Raw genomic sequence first — 25,216 nt, 5'->3', positions numbered from 1 at the left:
CAGAAGACAGCGTTTTGTAGGGGGTGTGACATGGTGATTCAGTTGTCTGTTGATTGTAGTTCTCTTGGGATTGACTCACAGTTAACCACTTTCTTTATCTGACATTTTCTGGGATTTATGATTTATTGTTAAATAATGAACAAAACTGATGTTTTTCAATCATTAAAGTCTTTAAATTGCAGGTGTTTCCCTCTGTCTCTGGTTTTGGAGATGGAACACAGGGCCTTGGACATGCTAGGCAAATAAGTAAATTCTACTACTGAGCCATATCTCCTTACCAATCACACACACACACACACACACACACACACACACACACACATATATTTTCATTTTTCTTGCACCGGGGTTGGACTTGGATGCAGAAATTTGTAAGGAATGATGTACATTTGCTTTCATGTGAGGAATGAAAAGAATATTGTCATAGGGGAAGTGACAGGCAGATGCTATTATGCAACACAGTCTGGAAGAAGTAATCTTGCTAAACCAGTGAACCTGAATCTGATCACAACCTTTGGAACTAAAAGCAGGAGACACAAGAAACAGTAAGTGTCAGGCAACACCAAGGGAATGTTTGAGAAGCATTTTAGTAAAGTGATCTGGGATCTTCTGGGATAAATGACAAGGAAAAAGAAAAAGGAGCATAGCAACATCAAGACGCCTTCAGAATGTTACTGCAGGGGTCTTGTTTGGATTTTGAAAGGGGAACACAAGAGAGAATCTGATGTGTATATATCAATTAGACATTTGTATGAAAGAAATGTTAATTTAAAACCATCTTGTACTATAAAACAGAGCAGATACAGAAAACCATCCACAACGGATGAATCATACGATAGGTCACTGTGAAGTGAGCACCTTTGTAACCTTCACCAGGCTAAGAAGCGATTTTCACTTTCTATCTTTGAAGTCCTCCATGTGCTGTCTCTCATAGCCGCAGTTTGTTCTCCTAAAGAAGCCATGCTGCCACTTCTTGTCCGAATCATCCCCTGTAGTTTTGTTTTTAAATTGTTTTATTGCCCAAGAATGCGTCTGCACCCAATAGAGTTTAAATTTTGTCCTGTATTAGAAAATTTTAAAATTTTGTGAGAGGGTCTCTTGGTTGTTTTTGGTGTTGTTTGGTTTGTTTTTTGAAATAACCTTATTCTTTGTAGCACAGGCTACCTTTGAATTCTCAATCCTCCTCCTCCAGCCTCCCAAGTGTTGGGATTATAGGTGTTATTGCTAACCCAGCTCCTCTTTCCTTTTTCTGGTGTATCCCGTGGACTGCATCTTACTTCTCATGCACTCAGGTTTGTTATCACACATTTATGTGCAGACTAGCTTATTCCTCTATCTCCTGTTTCCTGTAACCAGGTAGCTGGTCTAGAGACTCAGTCAGAATTCCATTGCTTTCCTTAGACACGTCTATAGGTAATATTCTAGTCACTCATCTGGACTGAAATGTCTGTCTGCTTTTCTTTTTCTCTTTTCCTCCTTTCCTCAGACTCTCCCCTCCTCCTTTCCTTTCTTTTCCCTCCCCCCCATTTCTTTCTAATTCTTAAGTTTTTTATTTAAACTTTTTTCATATAATTGATCATATTCTCTTTCCACTCTCCCAGTTCCTCCCAGATCCCCTAAGTTCCCTACCCACCCAACTTCATGTTCTTTCTCTCTCAAAAAACAAACAAATAAAAAAGGAAGAACAGTAAGCCACCCACTGCACAAAAGATAGAAAATCAAAACAAACTATAAAAGAGAAATCAGTTATGACATAATATTAAAACAAACAAAAAGCCAACAAAAAACCCATGGAGTTCGTTTTGTGTTGGCCAACTACTCCTGGGCATGGGACCTGTTCTGGAATATGGAAATATACCCAGTGATACCCCACTGGAGAAAGATGATTATCCCATTCCCAGCAGCTATCATTTGGTTAGGGTGGGACTTTGTGTACACCTCCCCTTCTTAGTGCTGGGACTTTGTCTGCTTTAACCTGTGCAGGTCTTGTGCATGATGTTACAGTCTCTGGGTTCATATGCTTATCAGTATGGAAGACCCTGATTCCTGGGTGTTATCCACCACCTCTGCCTCTTCTTCCACATAGATCCTTGAGCCTTGATGGGAGGGGTTTGATAAAGACACCCCATTTAGAGCTGAGTGCTCCGTTGTCCAGTTGTGGATCTTGTTGTTAGTTATCATCAACTGCTAGAAGAATCTTCTGATGAGGATTGAGTGAGTGATACTCTGCTCTATGGGTATAGCAATATGTCATGAGAAGTAATTTTATTGCTATGTTCCTTTAGTGGAATAATAGTATGTTTTCTCCTAGGCCCATGACCTACCTATCTAGTCTCAGGTTCTGGCCACTTTAGCATTGTCTTGTATGGGTTCCATCTCATCAAGTGGACCTTTAATCCAATTAAAAAGTAGTTGGTTAATCCATAGCGCTTTTCACTATTACATCAGTATATTTTGTGGCCAGGTCTTTGTTGGAGATTGCAGGGTTTGTAGCTTGGTGAAATTGATGATTTATTTTCTCCTCCAGTAGCATGCAAAGTACCTTCATCATTGTGAACACTAGTCAGTAAGGGTGAAGCTCCTAGTTCAATTTCTTCCTGTTTGATGACTTAAGTAAGTTGTGTCTTCAGCAGTAGGGCCTTACCATCAAGTTATGGAGAGTAACCAATAACGTTGGTGTGATGTTGTGTGTGGGGTACCCTTTTGACCAACAACTCAATAAGATGTAACCCATTCCTGGCACTGGAGGTTCAACTTAGTGGCATAAGATGTCTAGTTGTTACATGTCTTCCTCATTATATGGTGACGTCACTTAAATTTCATTCATATATATTTTAGGAAGTTTCTACAATAGTGGGTTTCCATATGGCTTTACAAAAGACCTTTAATGTTAGTTGTCGCTACCTGTTTTTCCTCCTTTACCCTGCCCTTCCATTCCTCTCCTCATTTAATCCTCCTATTCTGGATCCCCTTTATAACTCTATATTCTATTTCCTCTTCCTTAGAAGATCTGCATCTCCCTGCTGGTCCCTCGGTAGTTACCTAATTTCTATGGTTATTAGGATTGAAACATAAAACCTAAAGCTTGAAAGCTAATGTCCACATAAAAGAGAACACCTGCATTATTTGTCTTTTGGGGCCTGAGTTACCTCACTCAGGATGATTGCTTCTAGTTCTATCCATTTACCTGCAAATTTCATAATTTGATTTTTCTTAACAGCAGAATGATATTGTGTAAATGTACAACATTTTCATTATCCAATGATCAGTTGATGGACTATTTTTAATTTCTGGCTATTATGAATAGAGCAGCAATGAACATGCATGAGCATATTTATCTCTTAGTAGACTGTAGAGTCCTTTGGGAATATTCCCAAGTGGTATAGCTTGATCTTGAGGTGGTTTTCCAGCTTCCTGTGGAACTGCCACACTGATTACTATAGTGGCTGTACCAAGTTGCATTTCTACCAGTAAAGGATGGGTGTTCCCCTTTGTCTGCATCTTCACCAGTGTGTATTGTCATTTGTTTTATTGATTATGGCCATTCTGACCATAATCTCAGAGAAGATTTTATTTCTATTTCCCTGATGACTAAGGATGTTGACATTATTTTAGAGTTTCTCAACATACGTGTTTCAACTTTTGTCAATTGTTTATTTCCATATCCCCCTTTTTTGTTTTTGTTTTTTCGAGATAGGGTCTCATTATGTAGCTCTGGCTATCCTGGAACTCACTTTGTAGACTACAGAAATCCACCTGTGTCTGCCTCCTGAGTGCCAGGATTAAAGGTGTGCACCACTTTGCTGGCTTTGTATCCCATTTTTGAATTGGATTATTGTTTTTTTTGATGGTCAGTCTTTCTAGATCTGTATACATTCTAGATACTACCCTCTATCAGATATGAATTTGGCAAAGATTCTTTTCCCATTCTGTGGGCTGCCACTTTGCTCTCATTTGAAGGTGTCCCTTGTCAGTGCCTTAAAGTTTTTACTAACAAGTCTATCACTGCTTGGTTAGAGTTACCCCAAGATAGGTGGCTTTTTCTTTTTTCTTTTCTTTCTCTTTCTTTTCTTTTTTTGGTGAGGCAATACTGAATGGTACTGTTGCCTTGACGTCTTTCTCAGTACATTTGTCTATAGGAAGGCCAGTGATTTTTGTGTGTTCATTTTTATGTCTTGCTATTTTGCTGAAGGTGTTTATCAGCTGTAGAAGTTTCCTGGTGGAATCTTTACGGGTTTTTATGTATTAAATCGTGTCATCTGTAAGTCAGGACACTTTGACTTTTTCCTTTCCTATTTGTCTCCTCTTTTCTCCTTCAGTTGTCATTGCTCTAGCTAAGCTGAGACTTCATGTACCATATTGAATAGGTATGGAGAGTGGACATCCTTCTCTTGTTCTTGATTTTCGTGAAAATGCTTTGAGTTTCTCTGTTTAGGATGATGTTGGCTGTGGGCTTCCTGTAAGTTGCCTTTGTTGAGGTATGTCCCTTGTGTCCCTGGTCTCTCCAGGACTTTTTTAATGAAGGGATCTTGGATTTTGTCAAAGGCCCTTTCTGCTTCTGATGAGATAATCATGTAGTTTTTGTCTTTAAGTCTGTTTGTGTGGTCAGTTTCTATTATTGACTTATGTATGTTGGACCATCCCTATGTCTTTGAGATGAAGCCAACTTAATTATGGTAGATAATCTATTTGATGTGTTCTTGAATTCAGTTTGCAAGTATTTTATTGAGAATTTTTGCATCTATGTTCTTTAGGGATTTTAATTGATACTTGTTCTCTTTTTATTGTGTTGTTGTGTGGTTGTGTGGTTTTGGTATCAGTGTAATAGTGGTTTCATAAGAAGAATTAGGAAATGTTCCTTCAGTTTCTATTTTGTGGAATAGTTTGAGGAGTATTGGCATTAATTCTTTTTTGAAATTCTGGTAGAATTCAGTCCCTAATCTCTCTGGCCCTGGGCTTTTTTTAACTTAGGAAACTTTTAATTACTATTTCATTAGGGGCTATGAGTCTCTTAAAATTGTTTATTTCATCTTGATTTAACTTTGGTAGGTTATGTATATCAAGAAATTCATTAATTTTTTTTTTTTTTTGGGGGGGGATTTCCTGTTTGTTGGAATACAGAATCTTATTGATTTTCTTAAAGAATGAACTCTTCATTTTACTGATTCTTTGTATTTTTTTGGTTGTTTCTATTTAATTATTTTAGCTCTGATTTTGATTATTTCTTCCCATCTACTCTTGGTTATTTCTTTTTTGTTTTTCTGGAGCTTTTTATATCTGTTGGAAATTGCTTTATGTCCTAATATGGGGCCAATTTTGGGAATGTTTCATGGGCTGCTGAGAAGAAAGTATATTCTTCCTTATTTGGGTGGAATGCTCTGTAGATGCCTGTTAGACCCATTTGATTTATGGTGTTATTTAATTTTAGCTTTTCTCTGTTTAGTTTTTTTGTGTGGATGATCTATTGACGAGACTTGGGTATTAAAGTCATCCACTATCTATCGTAGGGTCAGTATGTGGTTTTAGCTGTAGTAGTGTTTCTTTTATGAACTTATGTGTCCTTGTATGTGGTACATAAATATTTAGAATTATAATATCCTTCTAATATATTTTTTCTTTAATGAGCATATATTGTCCTTTCTATCTCTTCTGATAGTTTTGGTTTGAAGTCTGTTTTGTCAGATGTTATGATAGTTACACCTGCTTGCTTCTTGGTTCCACTTGCTTGAATACCTTTTCTATCCCCCCTCCCCCCACTTGATGTCTATTCTTTTTCTTTGAGACAAGGTTTCTCTGTAGCCTATGCTATCCAGGAACTCATTCTTTAGACCATAGGTTGGCCTTGAACTCAGAGGTGTGCCTGCTTCTGCCATCCGAGTGCTAGGATTAAAGGTGTGTGCCATCACTGCCTAGCTTGATGTCTATTCTTGATGGTGAGGTATGTTTCTTGGGTGCAGCAGAAAGATGGAACCTGTTTTCTAATCCAGTCTTGTCACTTGGTGTATTTTTATTGGAGACTTGAGACCATTGATTGTAGGAGGTATCTGTAAACACCAGGGCTGGCAGAATAATGATCCATGGAAATCTGGTTCAGTATGACTCAGTATCTGTTGGGTTAAACTTCTAGAGCCTGACACCAGGCAGTTTATTTTTAGGCATAGTTTATTAGCACAGTACAATTTTGGGAAAAAAAAAGTTACCTGATGACAATGAACTCAATCCCATGTGCATAATAAAGCTTAAAGCCTGACTGCATTGAAACTCTTTGCAAAGAACATGTGACCTCTTCTCTAAAGATGAGTTCTATAGCTTGAGTGTCTCGGGAGGATCTGGGGTGGTCTTGGTTATGCAGATAGTGCAGAGGTCACGAAGCTATAAAGTTTATGTGACATCCCATCTCCCATAAGGGTGAGAGCTCTATTGACTGAGAAACAATGCTCAAAATAAAGATCTAGGGAGAATAACTGAGAAAAGCATAAGAGTCTAGGGGAGTCAAGGCTGTTAATCTCATCCATTCACAGCCTTCTGGGTGGAAGATAGGTTATGTATCTCCCTTGAAGACACAACCCTGATGATTGACATCCCTGGTTTCCCTAGTGCTTATCTGTGATTACAAGGACCGTGTACAGTCAATTTGTATCAATACAGTTGATACTGAGAGTTTATAAATGAGGAATGTTTATTGATTCCATTTGTTTTGTTATAGTGTAGCCCCACCCCCTTGATTTAATATTCTGGGATTATTTATTCCTTGTGTCGTCTTCAGTGTGGTTAGCCTCTTTAGACTGACCCTTTCCTTCTAGTGCCTTTTGTAGAACTGATAAACATTACTTAAAATTGTTTTATTGTGGAATGTTTTTCTTTCTTCATAGATTGTGATTGATGGTTTTCCTGGGTATAGTAGTCTATCTAGGCTAGCATGTGAGAGGTTGCCTACAGAGTTGTGGGTGATCTTCAGAAGGTCACACAGGAAGTCTTTAACATCAGGGATGATGACTTTCCTATAGCTGCATAGATGAGATCTCCTACTCCCAGTCTTCCCTACCCTATCCTCTCCCAAGGTCATGTGCAGTTAGGGCTGAGCTGTATACAAAAGGTGGTAGGGAGTGGCTGAATTCTCAGGTCAAGGTCTCAGGAACCTCGCCAAGCCTCTGTGACAGGATGTAAACAGTCAACAAACGCAGCTGGGATGATCTTTTGCAGTTGGGCACAGCTGAATGCTCTAAGATGGCAGTTATTTGGCTTGGAGGGTAGTCCTAGACAACATTATCTTAACTGTTTTTAAATACACAGTTTAATGATATTAAGTGTATTTATTCATCTTCAGAATTTTCTTGGATTTTGAGACAAGATGTCTTTTGTAGCCCAGTCTGGCTGCAGTGGTTTGAATGGGAATGGCCCTCATAGGCTCATGTGTTTGAATATTTGATCACCAGCTGGTAGAAGTGTTTGGGAAGGATTAGGGGTTCTGTTCTTGTTGAAGGAAGTGTGTCATTGGGGGGTGAACTTTCAGGTTTCCAAAGATCATTTCTGATTAGTTTTCTGTCTCCTGCTTGTGGATGGAGATGTGAGCTCTCAGCTGTTCTTGCCTTTGCTCTGCCTTTGCTCTGCCTTCGTGGGCTCCAACCCTCTGAAACCAGAAGCCCAATTAAACACTGTCTTTTATTTAATTAATTAATTTATTTAAAAGATTTATTTATTTATTATGTATACAGTGAGTGTTCAGCCTGCAGGCCAGAAGAGGGCACCAGATCTCATTACAGATGGTTGTGAGCAGCTATGTGGTTGCTGGGAATTGAACTCAGTTCCTCTGGAAGAACAGCCAGTGCTCTTAACCTCTGAGCCATCTCTCCAGCCCAAACACTGTCTTTTATAAGTTGCCTTTCTTGTGGTGGTTTGTCACAGAAGTAGAAAAGGAACTGATACACTGGCCTTGAACTTGGTTGGCTGTATAGTTGCGACTGAGCTTGAACTCTGCCTCGTCTCCTATTCTCTAATGCTGAATTTATAGGTGTTGCCCCATCATGCTTGCGCTTCAGAGCTTTTTCATGTTGTGAAGCTGAAAACTATACGGAACTCTACAGAATGTTAACTCTTCTTACTTCCTTTCTTTCCCTGTTACCCTTAGCAACCCGAATTCTTTCTACTTCTGTGACTATACCCATTGTAGGTACTTCATATGAGTGCAGTCTTACAGTGTTTGTCCTTTCCTGTTTGTTTCATGAAGTACAGTTATTATTAATGTTCCTCCATGTGTAGCATGTATTAGGTTTTCACTTTTATTTTTTGCTGAATAGTATTCCATTAAATGTGTAGATCTCATTTTGTTTATTCATTCTTTCCCTAGCTTACATTTGGGTTGTCTTTACTCTTTGGCTCTTGTCAGTAGCACTGCTATGAACTGGCATCTGTGTGTCTGGTTGAGTGTCTGCTTTCAGTTCTTTTGCTTTTGTATGTAAGTGTGGGATTCGTGGACTATATGGTAATTCTGTGGTTCACCTTTTATTGGAGTGTAGGGGATTAAACCCAGTTGCTGTGGGATGTTCTGTATGTCAGATGTGTTGCTCTGAGTGGGTAAAATAAAATGCTGATTGGCCAGTAGCCAGGAAGAAAGGATAGGGTAGGCGGGACAAGGAGGAGGAGAATTTGGGGAAGTAAAGGCTGGGGAGAGAGACACTGCCAGCCGCCTCCATTACAAGGAAGATGTAAGGTACCAGTAAGACACGAGCCATGTGGCAAAATATAGACTAATAGAAATGGGCTAAATATAAGAGTAAGAGCTAGACAACGGTAGTCCTGAGCTAATGGCCAAGCAGTTTAAATAATATAAGCGTCCGTGTGTTTATTTTATAAGTGGGCTGTCTAACAGGGCTTGACGGGGGCTGGAGAGAAGGTCTCCAGCTACACCCAGTACTTTGCACATGCTAAGCAGGTGCTCTATGGTTGAACTATATCCCTAGGCCCCTGTATTTAATATTTTAATGAAGCACTAAGCTGTTGTGTACAGTGATTGCCCCATTTTTACTTCCCACTTGTAATGTACAAGGGTTCTAATTTCCCTACATCTTCCTCAACAGTTCCTTATTTTTATATTGGACACTGATGGGTGAGTTGTGTCATCACATTTTCCTTCTTCTATTTCTTTCCTTTTTCTCTTCCATTTCCTTCCTTCCTTCCCTCCCTCCCTCCCTCTTTCTTTCTTTCTTTCTTTCTTTCTTTCTTTCTTTCTTTCTCTCTCTCTCTCTCTCTCTCTTTCTCTCTCTCTCTCCCTCCCTCCCTCCCTCCTTCCCTCCCTCCCTCCCTCTCCCTTTCTTTCTTTTAAAAACATAGGTTCAGTTATGTAGCCAAACCATCCTAGAACTCTCTAGATGTCCTGCCTTAGCCACCCTCATGATGGTATAACAGGTACCCAACACCATGTCTGGTTTCTAGTCTTTGTTGTTGTGGTTGCCTGTACTTTCTGTTCTCATACACAAGAAATCATTGTGAAATGCAATGGATTTGCATTTTTCCCTTTAGTATATTAAATATAATCCTTCCTTCCTTCCTTCCTTTTCCTTCCTTTCTCTCTCTCTGTCTCTCTTTCTTTCTTTCTTTCCTTCCTTTTTTTGTGTGTGTAATGGAAACTGAACCCAAGTTGTGGCTTATTCTAGGCAAATGCTCTAGCACTGAGATGTATCCCCAGCCTTCTTAATTTTCAAACAGGGGTTCACTGAGTTGCTTAGGCTAGCCTTGAACTCACTATGTTGCCCAGGCTAGTCTTGAACTCTTGTCACAACCACTCAAGAAACTGGAATTAAAAGTCTGGCTAATAGGTTGCATTAAGAAAAACAAAATTTTTTTTGATGTGTGCATTTGTGTTGTAATGTGCATGAGGGTGCAGGTAGCTTTGGAGTCCAGCAGAAGGTATCATATGCCCTTCAGTTGGGGTTACAGGCGGTTGTGAGCCATGTGTTATGGGTGCTAGGAGCCAAACGTGGTTTGGTGAGCCAGTGAGCCATCTTTCCAGCCCATAGATTTCTTTTTGTTTGTTTGAGACAGGGTTTCTTTGTATAGCCCTGACTGGCCTTGAACTCAGAGATCTTCTTGCCTCTGCCTCCCAAATGCTGGAATTCAAGTTGTGCATCACCATTACCTGGCTATAGATTGCTTTTTTTTTTTTTGAGACAGGGTTTCTCTGTGTAGCTTTGTGCCTTTCTTGGAATTCATTCTGTAGATCAGGCTGTCCTAGAACTCACAGAGATCTGCCTGCCTCAGCCTCCCAAGTGCTGGGATTAAAGGCGTGCACCACCACCGCCCAGCTAGATTGCATTTTTATCTTTACTCTGGCTGTATATTTATGATGTGGTTTCATTAACTGAAGCGATGCACTTTACTGTTTATCTCCTGCAGAGGTGAGGCTATTTCATTATAAATCTATTCAAGTCAAACACAAACTTTATGTGAGTTGCACTAGCCATATTTCAAATGTTGAGAAGCCAGATGCAGTGTGTGGCTGCAAATTTGGCCTGATGCAGATGATTTCTGTGCCTAACATAATGTCTCTTGTATGTGGAACTGGTATATACAGATGCTATTTCTGGTCCTTTTTATTTCTTTTAATAATTACTTCGTTTAGTATGGGCTTTGAAGTAGAGACTCTTACGCCTGTATGTGTGAGTGGATGAGTGTCTGAGGTAGATGTCAGGACTCTTCCTTGATCACTCACCTTCTATATCAGTCAAGTGGCTTACGAACTTGGAGCTGGCCATTTTGGCTAGTCTGACTGGCTAGCTTGTTTGGGACCCTTCTGTTACCACCTTTCCCACACGGGGCTTACAGGTGAGCCATTTTGTCCACATGGCTTTTTAGGTGGGATTTATATTCATTTTGATGTGTGATTAATTTTCCTTACCTGTTAGAGGTTGACATAGCTCCCTCTTCTGTTGGATTTCTGTAGTGCTAAGGAAATACATTAGTATGTTACTGAGATATCCTGCTTACTCTCTTGTATCTAAAAAAAAAAAAAAAAGAAAAGAAAAAGAAAAAGAAAACCCATTTACTTTTATTTTTAAATTATGTGTGCATGTGTGTGTCCGTGTGTGAGTGTATGCTTGTGAGCCATGTGACATCTTGGTGCTTGGGAACCACCCTCAGATCCTCTGCAAGAGCAATATGTACTCTTAACCCCAGAGCCATCTCTCTGGCTCCATCATTCTGCACTTTTTAAAAATTTTATTTGCATTGGCGTTTTGCCTGCATGTATGTCTATGTAAGGTCAGATCTTGGAATTACAGACAGGTGTGAGCTGCCATGTGGGTGCTGGGCATTGAACCTGGTTCTCCGGAAGAGCAGCCGGTGCTCTTAACCACCGATCCGTCTCTCCAGGCCCACTCTTGCACTTTTATTTGGACTTTTCCCTCCATTGTCTCTGTTCTACTGAAGTCTTCTACTTTTAAGAAGTTTCTCCTTGATGTGGGGACTTGTCCTAGAAGGGAGTCTTGGCTTGCTGTGGGTGCCTGGTACTTTCCTGGTGCTAACTTGGACAGAAGCCATTGGCCTACCATACTTCCCAGTGAAAACTTATTGTCTGTTCTTTAGCTTTGCTGTTTTCAGGATCCCTACTTCCTTGTTTCTATGCTATCCTTGGACTTACAATATTCTTGCCTCTGCCTTCTGATTACTGAGATTACAGATGTGAGCCATTGTGCCTGGCTTGTTTCTTTAGATTCTATATAATTCTTAGTTAAATGAGGAGCTTCCTATTAATTTGCATATCATCTTTAACTAGGACAGCATAGTTCTACTATGGCATTTTACTTTTGACACTTATTTTATGTATATGAATGTTTTACTCACACACACACACACACACACACACACACACACACACACACACAAACATCTGTGTACCATGTACATGTCAGGTTCCTATAGAGGTTCCAGGAGGGTGTTAGGTCCTCTAGAACTAAATTTATATGTAGTTGTGAACTGCCATGTGGGTGCTGAGAATTGAACCTGGGCTTTTTTGGGCTCTCTGTAAGAGGAAGTTCTCTTAACCTCTGAGACATCTCTGCAGCCCTAGTCACACATTTATAATGAATTTAGTCTTTTTTGTTTGCTTGTTTGTTTTAACCTCCATTGCCCCTTTTTATTCTCCTTCTCCATGTGGAACACTCCTCAACAAATTTCCCTGTTAATTCCACATCTTCTTTTTGTATGTGGCCCGCTAAACTTTGAGTTTTTTTCCCAGATCATAGGTTGGAGGTTATTTACTGGAACAGGGCAACTATACAGTAGCTACATCTCTAAAGAAAATGTCACCCCCTCTGCCAGCAAACTTTAACTGACAATAGTCCTGGGAGTGGGGGGTGAGGCTCTTCCTGTCCATGATGCAGTTTGAAGGACCTAATCTTGTATAGAAGTGTGCAGATAACCATAGCTACAGTGAGTTTGAGTGAAGCTGCTGTATGTTCAGAAGTCGTCTTTTTCCTGCACATCTCCCCAGCCTCTGGCTCTTACATTCTTTCTGCACTGTTCTTTGATCTTTGGAGGAGGTGATAATAGCTGTCCCATTTAGGGCTGAGTCCTCTCACATCACTTCTTCTTGGCACGTGGGCCAGTTATGGTTTTCTGTGGAAACTGCCATTTCAGTGCAGTTAGGAGCATCTCCAGCAAAGGCTTGAGCACACCACTAATCTGTGCATATAAACGTGACTGAGTATTTAGAAAGCTGTCTGGGGACACAGTCAAAGTGGTAGTAGTAGATGTGGTGTTAGGTTGTTTCCTAGGGTCCCCCAACCTTACCCCATATGCTCTTGACCAGGTTCATCTTAGCCTATGGAGCAGGCTTCAGATCCAGTCAATTAGAAAGTGGTTAATTACTCATGACATCCATGCCACCAGTGGCCCATCTTGCCTTGCGTTATTGTAGTCCCCCAAATTCACATCTGAGTAAGACTGTTGATGACTTTTCTTTCTTACCACCCTGCATAGTATATTCTAACAGTATGAAGGAAGGCTAACCTGTAGGGAGACAGCTTCTAGCTTAGCTCCAGTTTGATTATGTATGTCCTGTGATCAAACTCGTTTAGAAATAGGATTTTTTTTATAATTTTAAATTATTTAGGTACACATGAATGTAGGTTTCCATGGTGACAGAATTGTCAGCTTACCCTGGAGCTGGAGTTATAGGTGGTTGTGAGCTGTTTGATGTAGGTGCTAATAATTAAATTTGCGTTCTCTGCAAGAGCAGTTTGGATTCTTAACCATTGAGCCATCTCTCCAGCTCCGGCAATAGAATGCTACTGTCAAGATCTGGTGGGGCCAAGAGCATTGGCAATAGCCTATATTGTTTGGAGGGAAGGGCTCTTGTGCTTTCTGGTCAGTAACTCATAGGGAGGTAGCCCACACCCAGCACTGGAAGTTTTGTTTAATAACCCAAGACTTCTGGTAGAAGCACTATCCATCCATGAAGGGCACCTCCATTTTAACTCTTTTTTAAAAAATAGTTTTTAAATAAGCTTGTATGTTCACAGGTTTCCATATGGCTTATTATATATTTCCTTAGGTTTTTTTTGTTTTTTTGAGACAGGGTTTCTCTGTGTAGCTTTGTGCCTTTCCTGGAACTCACTTGGTAGCCCAGGCTGGCCTCGAACTCACAGATATCCGCCTGGCTCTGCCTCCCAAGTGCTGGGATTAAAGGCATGCGCCACCACCGCCCGGCTTATTTCCTTAGTTTTGACTACCCCTTTTTCCTTTCACCCTCTTCCCTATTTCCTGACCCACTCACCTGCGTAGACTTTTCTCTTCTCAGTGTTTCCACACCACCCCTTAATCTCTGGTTTGTTATTCTGCCTCACCTCCCTTCTGTTGGCCCCTTTCTATCTTTCTGGCACATCTCCGCACTCAGTGCCATGCACAGTACTTAGGAGTTGACGTCTAACTGTTCATTACACTAACTTATTTCTTTACCCAGTGTGCACATGTATGTGCATGTGCCATGGTATGCTGTGGATCAGAGGACAGCTTATAGCAATTGTCTCCTTCCACCATGTGGACCCTTGAGCTTAGGTGGTCAGTTGGCACTGGAAGGGGCTGAAGGGATGACTCAGTTGGTAAAATGCCTTTCTGTTTGGGTATAGTAGCTTACACTTGTAACCCCAGGGCTAGGAGGTGGGGGACACAGGGAGACCCCTAAAGTCCATCGTCTGCTCATCCTAGCTGAGTTGCTGAGGTTCAGGTTCCGTGACAAAACTGTCTCAACAAGTAAACTTGAAAAAATCTAGAAAAGACACTCCATGGTAACTTCTGACATCAACATGCTTATGTATACATACATGTGTACACTCACAAAACCCCTGCCATTTTGAGCAAAGAGTGTTTTGAAGGTATACCCCAGATTCCTAGGTATCTTTTGACAATTGTCTGATACAGAGAGAATTTTAACTTTCTGTTGTGGAATTATAGTACTAGTATTGACCTGGACTGAAATGGGAGCAACTGAATAGCATTACCAGCCAGAGTTCTGGCTTGGAGCGTTCTTACCACCTTGGCCCACAGTGGCAGTTCAGCTGATGGTAGTTTCTGCCTTTATTGATGGTGGATTATCATTTAGTCACATGTTCACTAAAACATAGGTTTCTGTCTGATCTTTGAGTAGAACTGTGTATTTTGTCTTCCTGACAGATAGCAGTTGATGAGCCTCCACCAGATGGATGTAAGTCATTCTTTTCAGTCCATGGGAAGCAGACCTGTGATTTTGATACTCTGGAAACCCTTCTACTAACTGCGCCTGACAGGTAGGTTGTATTTCTTCATTTCAGTGTGAAAAGGCCTGAGCCTTTTCTCTTCTGTGTACTCTCGGAGTTGAGTTGAGTATTGTTTAGTTTTCTTCTTTGTTTGTTTCAGATAGAGTCTCAGTATATAGTTCTGGCTGGCCTAGAACTTGAAATGTAGACCAGGCTGGCCTCAAAAACTCACAAAGATTGGCCTGCCTTTCCTCTGGGGTGCTGGGATTAAAGGCATTTGTTTTTTGTCTGTCTGTCTGTCTGTCTGTTTGTTTGTTGAGAAAACATATTGATTTGTAGCCCGGTATGGTCTTGAATTTGCAATCTTCCTGCCTTGACCTCCCAAGTTCTACGATTATGAATGTGATATATACCTGACTCCTCTGATTTTCCTATCTGATCTATATACATATTAGCGTTTGGCTATTAGCTAAGTATGGACTGATCAAGTATGAACATCAGCTCCATTACTTAAAATAGTTTTGTAAAATTAGGTAAATTACTTTGTTTTTTGTTGTTTCAAAATTAGAGGCATTTGACATTCCTGTTTATTGGATAATGATTTTTTCTGAGAGATTAAATAGACTTTGTCATTAGTTTCTTAATAATAATGTATGTACAAAAGCCAGCACCTGAAGTGGCAGGTATTAATGATAATGATATTTTAGGATATTATTACCAACAACAGAAAATATTTAAAAGATAATTAAAAGCTTGATTTGAATAATGGATGCATCAGTTTTCTTTGCCTGAAGAGGCTAAGGTCCCCTGGAAAGGGCACTTAAAATCAGTACATATTTGGTGGCTGGCTGGAGCAGCAGCCTCTCTGTACCTGCTCTAATGTTCTGTGATGATGGCTCGCTCTACCAGAAATGTTAATTGAATTTTTGGTTGTATAAGTCTTGTGTAGTGACATTGTCAGACCATTACTATCCTCTGCCCAACAAATGGCATTAATATCTCTTATTCAAGATGACAACCAATAAACTCACTGTATGTTGCAGGCAGCTCAGAGTCAAGGTGTGGATGGACTTTTGAGAATGGCCACATGGTAGAGTGGTGCTTTCTTTCTTTCTTTTTTTTTTTTTTATATTTTATTTTTATGTGCATTTGTGTTTTTGCCATGGGTGTTGGGGTTCCCTGAAACTGGAGTTTCAGACAGGTGTGAGATGCCATGTGGGTGCTGGGAATTGAACTTCAGGTTCTCTGGAAGAGTCAGCACTCTTAACCCCTGAGCCATCTCTCGAGCCTGAGTGGTGCTTTTTTTTTTTCCTTCAAGACAGGGTTTCTCTGTAGCTTTGGAGGCTGTCCTGGAACTTGATTTGTAGACCAGGCTGGCCTCAAACTCACAGAGATCCACCTGCTTCTGCCTCCCGAGTGCTGGGATTACAAGCGTGCGCCACCACCGCCTGGTTCCAAGTGGTGCTTTCTTGAGTGAAACATTCTTGATGACTTTGTAGTTCCTTCAGATTTTTGGTTTGTTAGAGCAATAATGCAGATCTATGTGAAGAGTGGTGCCTCTTCTTCTGAGAGGTTGGAACTACTTTTATTATTTTATTTATGTATTTATGTATTTACTTACTCATTCATTCATTCATTCATTCATTCATTCATTGCCAGAGCTGAGGACCGAACCCAGGGCCTTGCGCTTGCTAGGCAAGTGCTCTACCACTGAGCTAAATACCCAACCCCGGAACTACTTTTAATAGTTTATATTTTTTAATAGTATTCTGTTAGGCTTTTTTATGGTTTTAAATTTGTATAAGTAGATAGGTTTATTTCTGTTGAAATAAACAATTAGTGCATGTGTGTGCACTTTAGTATTTTTTTATTTTTTATTTTTTTGGTTTTTCGAGACAGGGTTTCTCTGTGTAGCTTTTGTGACTTTTCCTGGAACTCACTCTGTAGACCAGGCTGGCCTTGAACTCACAGAGATCCACCTGGCTCTGCCTCCCGAGTGCTGGGATTAAAGGCATGTGCCACCACCGCCCAGCCTACTTTTTAATATCTACATATTGTCTTATGTAAAAATATCCTTCTGGTGGTTTTTGACATTGTTTCCAATTTTTGGAACTTTCTTACTATAAAGAACATATTTTATGTGTTTGCCTTCTGTTGAATAGTTTATTATAATAGGGATTGGTGGGTGGGCTAGGTTTTTGTTGCTGTGATAGAATACCATTAATAAAGGCAACTTAATGAAGCATTTATTTTGGCATAAGATTTCTGTCCTACTTTACCTTTTATTGCTTTGGTCAAACACCAGGACCAAAAGCAGTTTTGGGAAAGAAGGGTTTATTTGGCTTATAGTCTTATCAGGGGAGAGAAAGGCAGAGCCTGGAAGTGGGAACTGGAGCAGAAACCATGCAGGAATGTTGTATACTAGTTTGCTCAGCCTGCTTTCTTGTATAAACCAGACCATCAAGGGTGGCACTGCCCATAGTGTGCTGGGCCCTCCTCTATCAATCATTAATCAAGAAAATGCTCCATAGACTTGCCTATAGGTCAGTCTGATATAGGGGCATTTTCTCAGGTGAGGTTCCCCTTTTTCAGATAACTCTAGCTTATGTCAAGTTGACAAAAAACAAAACAAAACAACAAAACAGAAAAACAAAAAACTAAGCACAATTTCAGGAGGCTTGATGTCTCATGACAGGGATGGCAAGCATGGTGGCAGGAACAGGAAGCCGAGAGTTCACATCTTATTCACACTCAAGGGAACAGAGAGCAGGAGCTGGAGTGTGTCAAGACTGTGAACTCTAAAAGCCTGTTCCCTGTGGTGTTCTCTGTGTTCCAAAGCTTCATAACTTCCCTCCAAACAGTGCCACCAGTTGGGGACCAAGTGTTCAAATCCACGAGCCTGTAAGAGGCATTTTTCACTCAAACCACCATAGGAGATCAGAATTTTTAATGTCTTGATGCCAGTCTTAAGAAGTATGGTGGTTTGGGCTTTTTTGTTTGTATTTTGATGAGCTTAAAAAGAGGAAAACTGAAAATTCATTAGTAGGATGATCACTAGCAAACAGGGCAGAGAAGGGAGACTTGCTGTAGCTTACAGTTACATGCTCAAAGTTATCATTTGCTGCTCACCTTATTTGCCCTTATATTTTCAGGTAAAATTACAGTCATACTCCACATGATAGAAAAATATCCTGCAGCTTTAGTGCTGTGAGAATTGGTATGCATCCTGGCTTCCTTTCCCTTTTTTTTTTTTTTTTTTTTTGGAGCTGAGGATCGAACCTCAGGCCTTGCACTTGCTAGGCAAGCGCTCTACCACTGAGCTAAATCCCCAACCCCCCTTTCCCTTCTTTTTTAGGAGTTGATAATAATATTTAATCCAAGTTGGTATTTCATAGTTAATATTCATATAATTTATTTTTCATGGTCATGAATGAGTAAAATGCATACTTGACAGTATTTAAAGTGAAAGCTGATCAAGACTGTGATGCCCTTTATATTAAGATATTTAAAATCTTGACTAAGTTTTTAAAGTCGTTGTCAGAAATGTCCTGGTTTTTGTCTAAAATTTTTTTTAATTAAAATTTTAAGCTTTTAATGTTTATTTCCAGGCCTAAACCTTTATTGTTCAAAGGAGATCACAGATATCCTTCATCAAATCCTGAAAGTCCAGTGGTGATTTTTTACTCTGAGATTGGCCATGAAGAATTTTCTAATATTCACCACCAACTTAAATCAAAAAGCAAGGAAGGCAAAATTAATTATGTATTCAGACATTATATATCTGTAAGTATTGACTTATTTTATAATTTCTTGAATATTAATTTGTCTAAAATGACCTTAGAACATGAGTTGATTCTTTCCCTCTTTAAAAAATAATTTATTTTGAACTACTTTTTTGGGGGAAATCCAAAACTTTTTATTAGATATCTATCTCTCTTTGCATTCTCACTCAGCTTTCTTTCTACCCTTCTCTCCTTCCCTCCTCCTTTCTCTTCCCTCCCTCTCGGCCTCTCTACTAGCTGTGGTCAGGGTCTGTACCATCAGGCCTAGCTAGAATTGATTACTGAAATCTCTATGTGTATTTGAATATGTGTTTGTGGGGGTGTGCATGTGCAATTGTGTTCTCTTGTAGGAGTCTGTCCTCACCCTCTACATTTTATTTTTGATCTCTCTCTCTCTCTCTCTCTCTCTCTCTCTCTCTCTCTCTCTCAAGTGTCTTGACAAAATCTTGACTCTTGATCAAGAGGGTGTGCTCCTTACAGAAGCAGAAGAGTAAGTGTACTGGGGCAGGAAATGTACCTTTTATTCTCATGTAGGTCATGACTGTCTCTTCACCAATGGCTGAGGTCCCATCTAACAATCTTTCCCAGTTGGCTGGTCCTAAGAGATCAGCCACTTGAGTCACTTAAGTTCCAAGAAAGCAGGGCTTTTGTGTAAACCTGGTTAGAGGTGGTAGTGGGTGGATTAAAACATGTTCTTAAAAGTCTTACAAGGTGAAGTAGATAAATATTTAAATTCTTTGTTATAGTTACAAGTTTTACAATGTGTGATGGAAAAGACTAATAGTAACTGTTTCTTACAAGTCCCTCTTTTTATTTTAAACATTCTCTTTTTCAAACTCATTAGGAATGAGTTGGCTCTCTTTCCATCCTATCTTAAAGTAAGAAACTGCTATAGGGAAAGGGTCCTTTTTTAGTGATAGCTGACCCAGTAAGTCTGAGTGAGGTAAGCCCCTAGTATAAGGGTGGTCTGTTATTGGTCTTTCTCATCAGACTTTCTTTGGACTGCTAGCCCCCACATAATGATATGGAGACTTATTATTACTTATGAAACCTTGGTATTTAGCTTAAGCTTGATCCCAGCCTGCTCTTTTGACTTAAATTAACCTTTTTGTATTAATCTACATTCTTCCATGTGGCTTTTTACTTCTCCATTCTGTACATCCAACTTGCTCCATGTCTTGCTGGCGTCTCTTGCACGCCTAATCATCCCCCTGAATTCTTCTGTCTACCTGGAAGTCCTGCCTAACCTCTCCTGCCTGACATTCAGCTTTTCATTAAACCAATTACAGCAATACATCTTCACACAGTGTACAACTATCCTGCAACTGGTCCTTTGGCCAGGAGATTGACCTGGCCCCATTGGATCTAGTTTTGAGGTTACTTTGGCTTGAGAGAAACCTCTGGATCCTTCTATACCAGTTAATGGATGTGAGCCTAAGTCAGAGGCCTGCTTGACCATGGCTTTGCTTGGAAGCAGTGAGGAAATCTTTCCTTTGTATTGACACTCCTCTTTGTAGATTGGACACTGGTTAGCGATCTCTGGATGGGGTTTCTATGGTCTCCCTGAACAAGGGAACAGGAAATTCTTCTCACATAATACAGACCATTTGAGAGCTGCTCTATAGTCCCCTGGGAGCTGTTGATATTGGAGGGCAAGTCTGTCTGGCCACATTAGTGTAGCCTCCAAGTATGGTTATTAAATATCCAGATTAGTTGCATCTTTTAAGTACTGGATAGTGTTTTTAAAAACAAAACAAAACAAAACAAAACAAAAAATAGATATGTCTAAATAAATGTTGATGAGGCATTCTTTTTAATGTAGTTGTTGAACTTTGAACTTAGTCTTTTTGGCATCTTCTTATTTGGTGGAAGGGGAGGGTTTCTAAGTAGGTGAAATAAAGCAGAATTAATATAAAACTAAATTTATATCATTGAGCATTTAAAATATGAAAGTCTTTAAAGCTTGCATGTCATAGTACAGTAAATGAAAATTTATCAGAGTAGAGACAGATCAACCCAGTGTTTTTTGTCCTTTGATGTTTTTGAGATCAACCCAATATAGCCTAGGCTGACGTAGAACTCCTGATTCCTCTGCCTCTATGCCCTAAGTGTTAGCATTAAAGGTGTATGCTACCACACCCAGTCAAAGTCCAGTTTTTGACTACTTCCCGTTCCTTTGTCTCCTGGCTCTGTTGTGGAGAGAACAGAGAAAGAGAGAAAATATCTAAAGGGTCAGGGTCAGTTAGCCTGGTGATGAGTGGAAGAAATACTTCTTTCCTATCAAAGATGGTTAGCCTGACAAGACCCCCCTCCCCATTCCTTGAACTTCCTCCTTCCTCCCCTTTTGCTTTATATCATGAAGAAGAGGCTCTTACCAATGAGAAGAGACACACAGCCAGTGTTAGGGATAACAGACATGGCCATCTTGGCCTTTCATGGTCCTTAGCCAGGGTTTGGATTCTGGCATACCTTTTTTACAAAGAAAAAAAAAAAGTAAAAATTAAAAAAAGCCTTTCTTTTTGTTCCTGTGTTTCTTATGTGATGCCAAGATTATTATTTTCCCACAGTGAGGATGTGACATTTAGTAAGCTAAAGCCCTACCTAAAGCATTTATTTAATTTACTTTTTATTTTATGTATATGAGTCTTTTGTCTAGCTGTATACTACTTTCATACCTGCTGCTTGTGGAGCCTAGAGCAGGGTGTCAGAGCCCCTGGAATTACACACAATTGTAAGATGCTATGTGGGTGTTGAGAATTGAACACAGGTCCTCTGGAAGAGCAACCAGTTGTAGCAGGCTTTCTTAGACCGCCAGCTCCCAAATCGTGACACAGAGACTTGTTACTAATTATGAAAGCTTGGCCTGTAGCTTAGGCTTGGCCTACTAGCTCTTATAACTTCAATTAACCCATTTATATTAATCTATGTTTTGCCTCATGGCTTTTTACCTTTCTTCTGTCTTTCACCCCCTGTTTTCTCTTCCTGTCTTCTGGAGTCTTCCCCTTGCCTAGATTCATCTCCTCTTTTCTTTCTGCCAGGAAGTCCTGCCTAACCTCTTCCTGCCTAGCTATTGGTCATTTAGCTCTTTATTAAACTAATCAGAAGGTGCCTTAGCAAAGACACAGTGTATAAAAAAGATTATTCCACAACAGCCAATGCATTTAACTACTGAGCCATCTCTCCAGCCCCCACCAGAAGCATTCAAGTAGAGCAAGCACCCCCCACCCACACCCACACAGAGAATCTCAACAAGCTGTTCGTGTCTGGGGTCTCACCAGTTTTGTCCCTGTTCTATAGGTTTTGGAATGGATTTTTTAACTATAATATTTTTATTCTTTGAGAATTTTATTTATGTATGTAAATAATGCATTGGATTATAACCTCCTACTTCTCTTCTCAACTCCCCACTGAACACCCTCCTATCTTTATGTTTTCCTCCTCTTTCTTGTTTTTTAAATAACCTGCTAAGTCCAGTTGGTGCTTGCTGGAGCCTGGGTTCTGGTCCTGAGATGGGGAAGGGATGTCAGCATGAAGAAATGAACTGTCCAACTACCAGATGAGTTTCACACAAGTGACTGGCCCCTAATAACTCTAGCCATCTTTATTATACATCAAAACAAGCATGTTTTTCCATGCTAACAAACAAGTTTTCCCCAACATCAACTGTTAACCTCTGGCAAAAACAAATATGTCAACTATTTTTTTTCTTAACTTTTGCATCAAAACAACTTTAAATCATTTTGCTAGCTTGGCCAATATCAAGCCAGGTACATCCTGTCTTTACCAAACTAAAATGTGATTGACTTAGGCACACGTTTTCAAGAACAACAATCTCGTTCAAAACATACTTACAGATATAGGGTGTTTGCCTCCGATCCTGTCAGCCTGAATCAGAACAGCTCCCGGGGTCTGGAGTGACAGCTGGCACCCCCAGATAAGAAACCTGAGAAGCATCAGCTCCTAAAGACTTTTAGGGGAAATAGTCAAGAAAAAAATGGAGTTTCCAGGAATGATCTCATCTGTCCCATGAATGATTGACAAAATGACACTAAAACCACCAAGAGAATCATCAATATTATGAGAAAGAAGAGAGCATGTAGTCCGCATGGTCCTAGCAGTACTCTGTGCTGTCCTGAAGTCCACTGGTCCTTGCCGAGTGAGACTGTCCCTGTGGACTTTTGCCTCACCTGGAGATTCGTTGGACAAGCACTCATATACTGGTTGGAAACTAGGCCACATGGCTCCAACAAGTGCTGCTCATATGTTTATGGTTCTGGGGCTATGCGCTGGAGCATGGGAGACCTACCAGTGGCTATACCTGCAAAGGAAGGTCACTCTTTCTCAACAGCCATCAAGGACAGTAGCTTCTCAGCAAGCGGTTAGGCACTGAGCCCTCTTCCATCTTGACTGTCTTGATCTTGTGCAGATTCTGTAGTTAACCCCACTGCATGAGTTCATGAGTATAGCAGCTATGCCATGTGCAGAAAACATTCTATAGCGTCCTTTCCTTCTTACATTCTTTCTGTCCCCATCTATACTGCTCCTGAGCCTTGGGGAGGATAGTTGGTACAGATGTCTTGTGTAAGGCTAAGCACCCGCAGTCACTCATTCTCAGCACTTTAAGTAGTTAGGAGTCTCTGTCATTAACTGATGTCTACTGCAAAAAGAAGCTTTTTAACCACAGTTGAGAGCAGCACTAATCTATGGGTATACACATAAATACTTAAATATAAATATGTAGAAGTCAGCTTGATATGACCATTAAACAAAAACAGCAGTAATAGATTCCCCCTTAGGGCCTATGACATACATACCCAGCCATTGGATTTTGAACAGGTTTACAAGGATTCATTCTCTCCTGTGGTGTAAGTATTTTGAGTCCAATGAGAAAGCAGTAGATTACCCCCATAACAGTCTTGCTATTATTGTACCAGTGGGTATGTCTTGCCTGGCAGTCAGTATTGTAGCATGTAGGCTCTAGCGCCAGCTAAGACCATTGATGTCTTTTCTTCCCTAGTGGCCTCCATAGCACCTTCCAGCATGTGAGATCTAGCCAGCAGCAAGGAAGCTTACTGGTCAGTTCCAGAATTAATTTTTTCTATGTCCTGCAACCAACGTGTCTGCTGTCTTTAGCAATAGCATTTTATACCTAGTTACAATAGGCAACCGAGAGCAGTGGTGGTAGCTTGTATTGTTTAGGGGGCTCTGGGGCCACCCTGAGGAATAACACCTAGAGAGGTATCCCATGCCTGGCACAGGGATTTTTGTTTAATAACCAGTATCTTCTTGGAGCAGCATTGTCTACCCATGCTAGGGTACCTCCATTTAAAAGATACATATATGTTTTTATTTTATGTGAATGTGTGAATGCCTGCATACATACATCTACATACTTGTGTGCAGTATGTATACTATACATGTGCCTGGTGCTTGCAGGATGTAGAAGAGAATATCAAGTCCCCTAGAACTGGAGGGAGTTACAGAATGTTTTATGTGGGTGCTGAGAACTGAACCCAGGTTCTCTGCAAGGATAGCTAGTGCTTTTAACCACTGAGCCAGCTCTGCAGTCCCATGATACATACTTAGCTTTAGAGTAGTGGTCCATAAGGCTTTTCATATATCCTTAGGTTTGTTTCTACCTTGAAATTCTCATTCCCATAGTTGTGGCAAGCTTCAAAATATAAAGGAGTCTAGGGTTTCCTAAAGAGGGAAACAAATTCTAGATTGATTTTATTCAGAAACAGGATGAATGATTTCATGGTAGGCAAGTACTTCTATTACTGTTGATATTCACTGAACTCTCTTGAATACATAATTAATTACTATATTTCAATTTCTAAATAATTTTTTAGTTTTTTTGAGATTATAATATAATTAGATCATCCTTCACCTTGGTTTGGTTCAAATTCATCCCCGTTTTTCTTGTGTTGTTAAACTTACAGATGTATATAAACACACACACACACACACCACACACACACACACACACACATATATGCACACTCACAACCTGCTCAGTCCATATAATGTTACTTGTGCGTATGTAGTTCAGGGCTGGCCATTTGGTATTAGATAACCAATTGGTGCACTCTTCTATGAAATCTCACTGGTGTGGCTACTTAAACATGACCTGAGCAGGGAAGAAACCAATATACATGCTAGCAAGGAAGGGAACTGCAAGGTGGTGATGGTGGAATTCTTTCTCTATTTGCAGAATCCCAAGAAGGAGCCAGTTCACCTTTCTGGCTATGGTGTGGAACTGGCAATTAAGAGCACGGAGTACAAGGCCAAGGACGATACTCAGGTGAAAGGTGAATTTGTAAAATAAGACTAATGTGTTCTCTTGTCTTCAAATATGAATTAATGAAGAATTGCTTCCCATATCGAAAAAAGAATAGGGTTGGGAGTGTGATGAGCCAGTATTCGCATCTTGACTGCGTTACATCTGAGTAAATTACCTTCAGCAAATTTTCTAGGTCCTAATTTTTATACTCTGTAATATATAGACAATGATACCTTATTTTTCAAGTATTTAGGTGAAGTAAGGAAGATAATGTCAGTCATGAATTTGGAGTGGATATTGTGCATGCTTATAATCTTAGCGCCAAAGCAGGAGGATTATAGTTCAAGGCATACCTGGCCTGTATAGCGAGTTCCTGTCCTCAAAACAATAAAAACAAGGATAAACAAAAACAATAAAAAGCT

General features: G+C 40.1%; 1 protein-coding gene across 2 annotated transcripts in view; it reads left to right on the top strand.

Annotated features, from left to right (window-relative positions):
* Uggt1 (UDP-glucose glycoprotein glucosyltransferase 1) overlaps nt 1–25,216 on the top strand; it is a 135,705-nt gene that overhangs the window by 16,650 nt on the left and 93,839 nt on the right. The window contains exons 5-7 of one of the 2 annotated variants that reach the window (XM_036167340.1): nt 14,668–14,780; nt 18,338–18,512; nt 24,726–24,822. In XM_036167340.1, the coding sequence (XP_036023233.1) occupies nt 14,668–14,780; nt 18,338–18,512; nt 24,726–24,822 (385 nt within the window). Of the gene's footprint in view, nt 1–14,667; nt 14,781–18,337; nt 18,513–24,725; nt 24,823–25,216 lie in introns of those variants that run through there. The other variant, XM_036167341.1, reaches the window with a different exon arrangement.

This window comes from Onychomys torridus, chromosome 18, assembly GCF_903995425.1.
Source record: "Onychomys torridus chromosome 18, mOncTor1.1, whole genome shotgun sequence".
In the NCBI taxonomy this organism is placed as follows: Eukaryota; Metazoa; Chordata; class Mammalia; order Rodentia; family Cricetidae; genus Onychomys; species Onychomys torridus.
Note: the sequence above shows the minus strand (reverse complement) of the source record. Positions and strands in the feature narration are given on the sequence as shown.